At 40.0% G+C, this 12825-nt stretch overlaps 1 protein-coding gene across 3 annotated transcripts in view; it reads right to left on the reverse strand.

Moving 5' to 3' along the window:
• Positions 1–2256: 2256 nt before the first annotated feature.
• Positions 2257–12825, reverse strand: part of KCNQ5 (potassium voltage-gated channel subfamily Q member 5) — a 280213-nt gene continuing 269644 nt past the window's right edge. For all 3 annotated transcript variants that reach the window (XM_085056505.1, XM_085056504.1, XM_085056503.1), the window contains 3 exons: positions 9110–9241; positions 8146–8272; positions 2257–7799 (listed from right to left, as the gene is read on the reverse strand). In XM_085056505.1, coding sequence (XP_084912631.1) covers positions 6858–7799; positions 8146–8272; positions 9110–9241 — 1201 coding nt within the window. In that variant the 3' untranslated portion in view covers positions 2257–6857. The remainder of the gene's footprint in view (positions 7800–8145; positions 8273–9109; positions 9242–12825) is intronic.

Here is a 12825-nt window from a genome sequence, read left to right on the forward strand (position 1 = left end):
AACTTGGCGCGTCTCAGGCTCGGGGCGCGCTGATTGGTCAGGGCGGGTCGCCTTCGAGCTGTGATTGGCTGTCCCCGGTGGGGGCGATGGCCCCGTTCCGCCCCGCAATAATTTCACGGAATCACGGGATCGGTTGGGCTGCGGAAGGGCTGTGCAGCCATCGGGTGCAGCCTGTGACCGAAAACTGCCTTGTCGCATAGGCCATGGCACCGAGTGCCACGCCCAGACTTTCCTTAAACACCGCCAGGGGTGGTGACTCCACCACCTCCCTGGGCAGCCTATTCCAATGCCCAACCGCCCTTTCTGTGAAGAACTTCTTCCTAATGTCCAACCTAAACCTCCCCGGCCCGCTTTAGGACTGTGTCCTCTTGTCCTGTCGCTGGTTGCCTGGGAGTAGAGCTCGACCCCGACCTGGCTACAGCCTCCCTTCAGGCACTTGTAGAGAGTGATGAGGTCACCCTTGGGCCTCCTTCTCTCCAGGCCAAACACCCCCAGCTCCTTCAGCTGCTCCTCACAGGACTTGTGCTCCAGAACCTTCACCAGCCTTTTTGCCCTTCTCTGGACTCACTGCAGCCCCTCAATGCCCTTCCTGCGGTAAGAGGCCCAGAACTGGAGAGAGAACTTGAGGTGTGTCTTCACAAGTGCTGAGTACAGAGGGACAATCACTGCCCTGGTCCTGCTGGCCACAATATTGCTGATATTTTCTGATTTTCCTCTCTCTGCCCCACTGCTGGCACAGGGCAGCCCTGGGTGGGCTTAGCGGAGAAGGAGGACGCAGCAGGGGCAAGAACATGGTTGAGAACATAGAGTAAGACCCTGAAGTCTGTAGGGTGGAGGGGGAAAGTAGGCAGCCTCAGGGGAGGTAGAGCAGTGACAGTGGCACTGTGTAATTTTGCCAGGTGCCCAGGCTGATGTCATGCTGATACACTGCTGTCTGATTTTTTAAGTGAAGTCATAATATTTAATCTCAAATGAAGCCTTAATGATACTTCAATGAAGCTTTTATGTTCAGTATGACTGACTGAATGTACTGAAGCTGATACAATACTGGAAACAGAATTACAGAAGGGCTGAGCTTGAAGGGGCCTCTGGAGGCCACCTGGTCCAACCACTCTGCTTAAGTAGGGACACCAAGAGCCAGTTGCCAAGGTGGCTTGTGACTTTCTCCAAGGATGGAGATTCCACAACCTCTGTGGGTAAAGTGTGCCAGTGCTTGGTCACCATCACTGTGAAAAAAATCATGAAAACCAAAACATAAAAGAGCTAACATACACCATGCCTCTTCAATTACACTAAAAAAACCCAGAAGCTAAATGGGTGTTTAAATTTCCTTTAGGCAGGGCCCTGCATTCTTACTGTACAGAGCTGAACAGGGAGCACTTATGTATGTGTCTTTATGGATACACATCCCTGCCTGTGCCTGGTTGCAGCAATCTGCTGGGTAACCCAACAGGAAAAACAACTCTGCTCTCTTCTGACCCTTCCCTGATAGGTCTGTGCACACAGTAAGCAAGGCTGCCAGGTTTAACACAAGAAGAGAATGCATACATTTGCCCTTTTTCCTGTCCTGTGTTTATTCTTAGGCAGAGCTTGGTAGTGTTCACATAACCTGTGGGTACAAGTGACTGACATTGAAAACCTCCCTTTCTGGCAACTGCATCTTTACATCTCAGTACCTTAAGAGAATGTTCATCAGAGAGGTGGGGGATCACCTGCACATGAAGATATCTGGGTTTGATCTTGAAGCCTCCACAGAGGCAGACTTCACCACAAGAACGGGCTCTCTGTATTTAGTATTTTACACTCAAATACTGAAGCCTGTCTTCAGCCAGGCTGCAGGAAGAGCACAATGGAGAAAGTAGGCGTGTTGTGAATGAGTGTTTCAGGTTTGATGCAATAACATTGTACAGCAACTTTCATGGTCAAATGCAGAGGAAACAGCTTCACCTAGCTGATAAATCCATTGCCATTTATCTAATAGGGAAGGCAACCATAACTTCCAAACTCATTTTATAGAGGAACTGCAACATTAAGTTTGAATAAACTGCTGTAAACAGTTACCAGAAACTGAACATGTCAGACTGGTTTCTGCACATTTTATTCTAATCAACTTCCTTAGTGGTGTATTGGTCCGCTTAATAAAAAATTATAAAACTTCAAAAGAAAAACAATGAGCAAGTTTAATTGTTTTTTCTTGCCTGAAAAGTGGTCACACCAAACAATCTTTTATGTAAGGAAAAAACTCAGTATTCATAGTACTTTTCAAATCATTTTTATTAACAACAATATGGATTCAACTTTGTCAAGAATTTACAATAAACATTGTAATGTACTGGCTAATGTTGTTGCAGAGTCAGTGGAAGCAGCCATCATGCTTTCTAAGACTGCTATGAAACTTTCCTTTTGTCTTTCAAAGAAGTAAAAAATGCTTCCAATAGCAGATGGTATTGGATATGTCTGGAATTGTCCTGTGTGTGGCCACAGCTGAATAAATGGCCACATTTGCATCCAGATGAATGGACCGGAAAAGATTACATGCTTCCACTGACGTTGCAGGGGACAGGTCTTATTTCAAAAACTAATTAATCTTTTTAGACAGTGACAGCACTTTGTGTGATGTTGTAATCCATTTGAATTAAGTCAATTAACACACCTGGAGAAAAATGTAAAGCAGAAATATCTGGGACAAATTATTTTCCGACCTGTATTTCATTCAAACCTAGTGAAACCAAAAGGATTGCGTGACACATGAGTCAGGATAAAAGTTGGCCCAGAGAGGCAAGTTCATTTCTGGTACAGGTGGTTCAGTTCCTGTAAGGTCAGTGGAACTGAGCCTGATTATCCCAACGGAGGCTGAGCTTCACCCAGTTGGGCAGTGAATTCATTGAAGTCAGTGAAACCATCCAAGGATGAATTTAGCCTCGGGTATTTGAACCATTTTTTTTCCCATTCCTTTGGTGTTGTATTTTCTTTTCCTGCTGACTCCTATTTTCTGAATATTCTGATTTTCTCTGTGCTTTTAAAAATGTCCCTTCTCTCCTTCCCTTTTTATATCAGTACTTTGTGCGTTATTTTTTATATAGTCAATGTGACAAGGGTAAATTCAGCTAAGTATTAGTTTCCTCAGGAAATAACTGGAATATTACCATTTTCACTTCAAACAGATGCCCAACAAAATCAGGATTTGAATCTGAGTTCCCAATTCAAGAAAAATTCTTGAATTTCATAGAATGAATGAATTCCATAGAATTTTTGCTTGAGTAAGGATTGCAGGTCCCAATCCAGAAATACTACTGTACATCAGATGTTCTACTATACATAAGCAATTCAGCATGATTTGACTTATCACAGAAAAGCAGGTGAATTACTCATCACCATACCATAATGAGAGCAGTCACGCTAAGTAGGATTATCGCAAAAACATATGGAACAACTGTGGGCACTGTAAATAAAAGTGTATGATCTTTGCAATATTGAACCCTAGGCTAAAACATCATATTCATATTTAAATAAAAAGTATAAGCCAGGAGCAAATACAAATTTTTGAACAAATAATAGTCATTGAAACTATTCTTTTGAGCTCTCTTCATTCAGGTAGAAGAACATACTGACCAGAAAACAATTATTTGGAGAAGGCTTAATTCCTGAAGCTCTTACCTAATTTCAGCTTCTCTCTTCAAATAATTATCAAGTAGATTGTAAATCAGACAAAAATATTGTTCTTTGTCCTGACTCGTGGACAATTCTTATTAATTGCCATGAGCTGGACTTTGATAAGGAGCTCAGTACAAGGCTTAGAAAAGCCAGACAGGCCCTTCTTTTGTGAAACCAATGGATGACTGTCAGTCATGACACTGTCTTTTAAAGAGAGAGCATAGAAACAAAAAAACTCCTCATGAGGAAATATAAGTAAAGCTTATAAAAATCCAAACAAACAATTCTTCCTCTTTAAAATTTCATATATTTACTACTCTTTCTATTTTCTATCCATATTATGTTAAAAAACCCTATATGATAAGACTTGCATCTACAAAAATAATAATGGTGAGCATAAAAGAAAAAAAATTAGAATTTTAAACCTTAATTTGAAAAGATACGATCTTCTGGATTTATTAGTACTTTGTAAAGACATTAATATTTTCATACATAATTTATAGAACTCATTCTTTTGTGCACAAAATTGTTTTAAATAAATTAACTTAAAGTTAGAAGGACTCAAGCATCTCATTTAAGGCAAAAATACCAAGTTTCCGTGAGATAAATTATCAGCAAACCCCAAGGCCCTGTTTCTGTGCGGAATCGGTACAGGCAAGGCCATTGCTCAGTTCTCCCATCAACACCTTCCAGGTGCAATGGGGGTGCAACCATCTGCTCCCGCAGATGAAGGTGGAAGAGTGGTGTCCAATTCATGATGCCTTGATTTTTCGGTCTTGTCAAGGAGGGGGAGGAAGTTTCATTATGGACACACAGTTGCCATGGGCCCAGTCGCTTGCTCCTTAACTGAACCCAACTGCACATTTATGCCTAGGTCAGAAGAAGACTTCACATGAAAGGCAAGAAAGGCACCATAAACAAGAAAAAGGAAAAAATAGCTTTAAAAACAATTTAAAATTTTTAAATTTTCAATCCTTTAAACTTACATATCTGTCTGGATAAACAGCAGACATTCAAATAAGTTAATAGTTAAATGAACTGAGATGTGGAAAAAAATGTATTTATCCTCACAAAATTGCTGTTGAAATCAGGCTTCAGTATGGTCAGATTGCACATAAAAGAAAACAGGAAAGGCTGAATGTGGTGAATTATATGGCAAATCAGCAGTGAGGAAATTGTGCTTCAAGGCGTCTTTCAGGATTTAACAACTGAAGTTTGCCCCGGCATAAGCCATGGAACACAGTGTACCATCCATGGACCCCATATAATGACACAATATGTACACTCTACAGTTTGCATGTACTTTCACATAATAAAGTTGTCATGTAACATCCAGGAATACTTCTGTAAAGCAAATGGAAGCAGAAGTTACAACGGTTTCATAGTAAACATATCAAGTCCTTCACAATACAATCTACAGCATTTAGCCACGGTTAAGACTGGAGTGATGTTTTTGATGCACATAGCGAGTTCCCAGTGGGTCTGGGCCTTCGGAAAACACTGCCCTGAGTGAGCTGGCACTGGCACACCTGTACTTTCAGTATTCCTGCTGCTAGAGGGAAGCTGAGCCCAAGCTGGGTTGTCTACAAGCCTGTGGTGCAGGTGGGGTGTAAATCTGGCGTGAGGCAACATACAGAAACCTCATTCAGCTGGGAAGAGTGAAAGCCCATTTAGGCTCTGCAAGGGTTCTCCCAGTGGCAAAGCCTTGCTGGGGATGTGCAGGCAGGCACTAACACTGCACCTGCACCTCAGCAGAAGTGAAGTGCAGACTAGAATAAGAAATAAAAGAGATATATCAGGCAGGAATGCTCAGTCTGATATAGGCTTTGAATCTGAAAACTTGGGTTTTAGCAGGAAGGAGTCTGAGAGTCATGTGTTGGAAAGTTCACAAAAAATGGCTGTAATTGGGACACAGTATTGAGCCATAAGGGTGGGACCACTTTCCTTCTCTCCTCCTCCCCTTTTATTAAAAAAGCAACAAACCCTTGCCTTATTTTTTATTTCAGTTAAGGTGGTTTTCTCTACTTCTGTTTCCACTTCTGATTGCCTGCATGGCTCTTTTTCTCCTTTTTCTCCTTTTTTTTTTTTTTAAATAACACTCAATATCTGTGAAAAAAAAAATCATAACTTTTTCCTTCTTTACCTTTCTTGCTTTATTTTCTGGGATCATTTCCCTTTCTCCTCATCTAAATCCATATTATATTTATTTATTTTCTCATTGATTGTGTTGTCTTTCTCTCTCCCCTGTTCTGTCCTCTTTAGTTTTACTCTCTATTTCAGTTCCTCGTTTTCCCTTCTTTCCCAGCCTTATGAAGTGGTATCATAGTATCAGGTTGGGACTGCAAGGAAAATTGCCAAAATTTCCACAAGAAGGAAATATTGCTTCTACAGTAAAGGCAGCAGGTGCTTCCTTCCCTCATCTACTGCTGCCAAAATGGTTCTGATTCACAAGTCAGCTTCTCAATGAGACTGGAAGAAAGACAGATTCTCTTGAATTTTCAGTGCAGTCACCCACATTATCCACTTCTGAGGCCAGCCCCAATCCTTAAAATACAAACCATTTGTAACAAAATAGTTCTTGTTATAAAGAATAATGTGATAGTGGTGTGTCAGATACTCCTGCCACGGCACTACATCACCAAAAATCAGATATTAACATACTGTTTTTCAGAGCTAAAAATAACTGATTACTGATGAGCTAATGAGTGTATCTTGCAACTGGCAGCGGTTTCTAACCGCATGTTACTCATTTCCTTGGTACCTTGCTAGCAGCTGTAGATAATCCTTTTGTTGTAAACATAAACTATCATCTAAATCAGGACATTATATATATATTTAATTAGTTCAAAAGCAAAGTGCTTTAAACCTTAAGATTTTTACTTCTGCCCTGTAGAAACAGCACTAGGTCTAAATGCTCAATTTTTTGTTTTTTGATACATCCTGCAGCATTAGCTTTGGAGGCAACTCATTATTTAAACCTACTGTACGACATGAAAGGCTGTCGTACTGTAGGTGTAAATTTGGATGTTAGCCATTGCTTAGACATGCATTTTCATGCAACTAGGAAATACAGGCTCATTCAACTGCTTTGCAGATTCATCCTGATTTTTGTGGTTTTATCTTATTAAAAAGACTTTTGAAACAGTTCATGCTGTGATATGTATGACTAGAGGAATGACCCAGCCAATGAAGAAAGCCAGAAGTTATTTGAGTTTGACGTGGAGCAGATTGAGTGCTTCTGTACCATCCCCTGGCTTACAGATGCTTTGAGATGATCTTGATATTCCAGTCCTTAGAGAGTCAGCAGAGAGGGTTGTTTCCACTAACGGGCGTGAGATGGCTTCAGTAGTCTCTGTCTCTGCCTCTGTCTCCAACTCTTCATCTGTTATAAATAATTTTGACTCCCTCCATTTGGAGTATACATCTTGGCTACCTCTGGAACCACTGGAGTCACTGCCCGTAACCTGTATATTCAGTTCTTCTGTTGACTGTATAAGGTTTTGTACAGATAAAGATTTTCCTAAATCCATTTGCACCACAGGTTTAACTGAGAGCAAAGGTTCCCCTTCTGTATCAAGGCCTTTTCTCCATGTGAGATCCTTTGTTGCACTGGGTTGTGCAACTTGTCCATTATCCTTTGATGCAACAAGGCAAGTGGTGACATTAGAAATACTTTCCTGTGTGGTTACGGGAATAATATGAATGGGCTCAGGCCTATTGATATGCTTCATTGATGAGAAAGGTGGTATTTGTAATGTTGTCGGAGTTGCTGGCTTAGTTGTCTGGTTTATTTGGTTTGATGTATTATTAGCTGTTGCAGGTCCATCATTTGGCACTTGTGTTGCTTGACTATGCATAGCTGGACTAAAAGCATAGTAAGCCTGAGTGCTAAATTCATTTGGTGTCAGTATAAGCTGTAGACCACGAGGCAGATTGGCACTAGCTGATCTGGATACACATCCACTAAGTTGTGCAGAATTAGACAAATCTTTGCTGTCTGATGGACTCTGATAATCAGAAGTCTGCTCACACTCGAAAGCTGGCATTTGAAATGAAGCCAAAGTGAGCGCGGATGCAGATCCTTTTCGCAAAACTTGTTGATAAATATCTAATAGGCAGTCCAGTTTTGACTCAATGGATTGTACCTATGAGAGGAAAAGGTCTACATTAGTGCCCAATACTAATTTAAAATATTTGGAACCCAAGCAAAGGGAAAACGTGACTGCTGAAGAGAAAAATGGAAGCAGTTTGATGTATGCTATTGACCCTTGTAAAAGAATGTCAAAACCCATGTATATTTCTCATAAGCAAGCTGAGAAAAGGGAAAAATGGTTAAGGTAATATGATTCATATAATTTTTATTTCAACATATAAATGAAGCAGATATTATAAAAAAATATTTTACCTGTTCAGCTTTGGAAACTGGCAGTGAAACACAGAAAAGGCATGAGCAAAAAAAGCAAGACAAAGCAACACAGACAATCACTTTACCTGTTTCTCCACTTTGACTACCCGCCCTAACATACTGACATCATCAGTTGTCTCATGCTCTGCAGTATTCTTTTCTCTGCTTCTTTTATCTGCTGTGATTTGTCCCTTCCCAAGAATTTGGTCAACACTGCAAGAGAAGTCAAAAGCTGTTGTGATTCCTGGAAGCGGCACAGATACGTGTTTGCTATATTTATATGTTAAAAATTAAAATCACAGTACTTTAGCAAAGCTCTCGAGGAAGAAGACAAACGTGATTTTATTAATTAAGGGAGAAGAAAAAAAGGGAGTGATTTTTGAGCATATTAGACTTCTTTCCTTTTTTTTTTAGCACTAACCAGGAGTCAGAACTTAGCCATCATCTGGGAGAGCCAGGACTAGACTTGCTGAAAGGGGGAGAGAGGAGGTGGCCTCTCCAATGGCTTGGTGTTGTGGAGCAACAGTGCCACTCCCAGCTCTCCCATCCTAGCAACAGCATCCAGTCCTGGGAGAGTTGTCAGTTTGAAGCAGGACTCCTTAACCTTCACTGCTAATGATAAATATGATGTAATGTTGTCTGGGTTTTTTTTTTTTTTTTTTAATTACTATTGCTGGGAATCTGTAACATAAAACCTACAGAAATACTACATTACTAGTAGTTCTCAATTCCTTTTATGTGACAAGAGGAAGTCTGGGATGGGAAAGAGGCAGTTCTCAATGTCTTCCTCACTCTTTTGGCAACGTCCTGACTAAAGTCCTTGTTTACAAATGGACTTTACAGATAAAGGACTATCTTTTCTATTGTTCAGACTGCCATTTTCTGAGGACAATGTGGATACGTGTTTTTTTATTTGCTTTTGCCCACAATTCAATTTCTGGCTCTGCTGTGTTCACAGAAAGAACACAGAAATGTTAAACTTTGCCAATACACATTATGCAGTGAATGACATTAGATGCTTATGCAGAGTGGAACTAATTCTTTCCTTACCGTGACTGAAGACTCTTAATCCTGCATAGCATGTCTAGATGACCTGCCGAATACTGTTCAATGACATCTTTGACATCATATGGGCGAAGTGTTTCCTTAAACTTTCTCTTTGCAACATGAAACTTCATAATTCTATGGGGGAAAAGCATTTTACAGGTTAATTTTCAACAGTTGTGGAACCATAGGTATGTTTAATGGACAAAATTTGATAGCTCATTTTTAAATTGAAGGTATTTTCAGTGCAATTTGTACAGGTAAACTTCCACATGGTTGTTTTTTGTAAGTTCCAATGCAGTGTAGCTATGCCTTTGAAATGTCAGCTATGCCTTGGAGAGATCAGGTAACACTGTTTTAAAGGCTGCAGAGCATGTTAGTATATCACCATATATCAGTTTGACTTTTTTAAGCTTGGTGCTTGATATGAAAGGTACTGACGTACATGCCTACCTTAAACCTGGGATTAGTTTTGCTGACTTGAGTGTGATATCATGTAAGCTACACTTGTGCATAAGCTACTTCTGTTCTTGTCAAAGGAAAGATTTCTCTAATGAATCGATTATGCAAACTTAAGTAACAGTATTCTTTTTCCGATGTTCATTTTAAGTTTCTTGCTCTCCTCTTTGTGAAGAAAAACTTAAAATGATGCAACCAATTAATTTTTCATCAGTTTTTACTTTTTAATTAACATTCAGGCCTAATTATTTTGCTGACTTAAGATCAAATTTTGCAGGCTGAAGAGAAGTTTTCATGTATGTTCTGTACTGGAATGTATGGGAATTATTGCTTAATTAGCATTCACATGTTTTTCCTTGAATTTTACTGCAGAATAGTGAGATTCAGATAACAGCAATTTTCCAAAATTGATGAATGGCACATGGTTTTTTATATGAGACTTGCACAAGATTCTGTGATATGTGACATGAACATGTGATGTCTACTGAGTAGCTCTCCTTAGAACGGAAAGCTTGATATTAAATCACAAATTTTAAACAAAAATGACGAATTTGGGAAGTAAATGACAGTGAGATGATTTTCCATGTCAGCTGGTAGAACCTGAAGTTTTCCTTGGTTTACATAGGAACTGGCTGAGAAGACAAGGGATCAGGTGTGTTAGCCATTCTGGCCTGTGCTACAGAGATTATGAATTCCCATTAGGGCCAAACAGCTGATATTTGTTATCTCTTGAAAAAACAGGGACTGTAAATTGGTATCCCATTCCAAACACCAATATTCATGATATTGAATATTGTGTTTATTATGATATGTATTTAGCAGCTGTAAGAAACAAATTATAATAAAAAAAACCCCATGGCTCTCACTCTCTGATAGAAATAGATTAGCAATGTTTTAGTGGAATTTAGAAAAGCCGTACCTCACATAGTTAGGACAAGCATTATAATAATAGGTATGTAGAGTTACATTTGTAGGATATAGTGATCCTCTACTGATTTTTGTATCATACGTAAATATTCTTACAGACAATGTCAGCCTTTTCTCACACTGCTTATCTTATTGATACTTTTAAGTCTGGTAACTTTCAGTTAAAAATGAGATTGTTTGTCACTAGTATAGAGCTTGAACTATGATCCTGATTATAGAAATTAAAAATGGAAAAGCCTGTTAGGAGCAGTCCATCAACTTGACAGTTCAGGACTGATCTCTGTGCACTTTCAAATACATCAGATAATGGACTTTCCTCTTTTACATTGCCAGCTAGTTCTACAGACCAATGGCTTTTGGCATCTTTAGGAATCTGGAGGCCTCTGAAGCTGTGATGAATCTGGGATGCAGATCTATTTTTTTTTTCTTTTTGGTATCAAATTATGCCAAGATGTTTGTTCGTAGGACCCTGACAACCTAATCTTCTGAATCTTGTTCTTTATTGAGGTTACAAAGAATGAATAATGTAGCTGGCATACAAGACAGTATAGTAATTTTGTTGTTGTTATTATTATTATGTTTTGGTTGTCACAATTTTTTACTTTGTGCATTTGATAAAGTAAAAATATGAAACTCTATTAGAAAAGAAGAGCCAGACAATTAATGGCATAATTGAAGACAACTGAATTTACTACAACTGGGTGGTTTTATGAGAGAGGAGGCAGAAGACTAATTTATATTAACAGCCATGGAAGCTTCTTAATCAATTAGCACAAAAGTCTTCATTACTGCTTTGCAGCTTTAAAACACTTTTTTTTGCTTATCAAGGCACTTTTTTCATAAAATTCAGAAGTCAAACACAGAATTGAAAGCATCACAGTTATATCAGTGAGGTGTAACTGTGCTATTTCTGGCCTAGGTATTAGCCCATGATTCTATCTTAATTAACTTCAGCAGAGTTTGGAACAGACGCTTGTTGCTTACTTCTTTTTCTTCAAGTATACAAAATTTTACATAAACCATGCAAAAATACTAAACTATTATAAAAGAACTGTCATTGTAAGAGCATGCAAGTTAATTAAGAAAGAGAAAGATGGAATTATTTCAGTGATGGAGCCTTGCAACTGCTTTGCAGTTATTAAATTTGGTTGAATCTCCATAGTTATTAATGGTCAGTTTTAAAAACTCAGTTGTCTTCCTATATCTTGAAATCACTATGTAATTAACTTTCTTTCCTGTGAGGCGGTGAGTCTCTGAACAGATTACCCACGAAGCTGTGGCTGCCCCATCCCTGGCAGTGTGCAAGGCCAGGCTGGATGGGGCTTTGAGTAACCTGCTCTCAAGACCCTTGGATCAACCAAGTGGGAAGTGTCCCTGCCCATAGCAGGGTGGTTGGAACTATACGATCTTTAAGGTCACTTTTACTCAAACCACGGGATGATTCCATACGTTTGGACACCCATCCTGATAGATTATGTACAGCTACATAGGCTGTGAGTTCCTGTGAGGCATAAACAAAGGGCTCAGTCGCACAGGCGGGTAACCTATCGGTACAAAAAGGAGGACTGAGCACCAAGCTGTGCGTTCCTCAAAGATCCGGAGCGCCAGCGCTGAGCTCGGGCGGCAGGGGCAGGGCGGGCCCGGCTGCCTTTCGCAGCGCTACCGGCAGGGGGCGAGCAAGGCCCGTCACAGGCCGCGCTCAGGTTGCCCGGGCAGCAGCGGCTGAGGGCTCCGATCCTCCGCGGCAGCAGGGCCCCGCAGGCCCCACGGCTCTTTAAAACACTCGATGCCTTGTAGCAAGGTGGTATTTTATAACTGAAGTCTAATGTGACAAGATGATACACGGTTGTAAACCCACCCAAGCCTCGAGCATGACAGTGCTCCGGTGAGAATTAGTCATAAAAAGTAGCTTATTTCAGTGATAAATCCAGAGAAGAGCAGAAAAAAACGTCGTCCGTAGAAGCAGACCAATATATAAAAGTGCTTTGTCTAGAATTAATATATAAACCACAGGTCCTACTAATCTTTACACACCCTGATAATTTGCGGAAGGTTACAGGTCCAATACTACTGTTTTATTGACCCACAGCAGCCAAAACCAGCACCCATTTCATTTATCTGTTCTCAGATGCAGGATCAGCACTGCTCTAAACTTACAGTGTTTTCTGTATGTGCAGGTTGCATATCTTCCCTGGCATTCCATGCATTTTAATTTGCATTCATGTTGCCCCTTCTACTATTAAAAGCTATTCTGCTTGTCACTTAGTGCACTTTCCTGAGACTAGCACCAAGTTAGAACATCTCTAATCCTTTGTGCATCCCTGTAATACTCAAGC

The sequence above is a fragment of the Lichenostomus cassidix genome, chromosome 3 (genome assembly GCF_008360975.1).
Source record: "Lichenostomus cassidix isolate B80296 chromosome 3, HeHo_3.0, whole genome shotgun sequence".
NCBI classification, from domain to species: Eukaryota; Metazoa; Chordata; class Aves; order Passeriformes; family Meliphagidae; genus Lichenostomus; species Lichenostomus cassidix.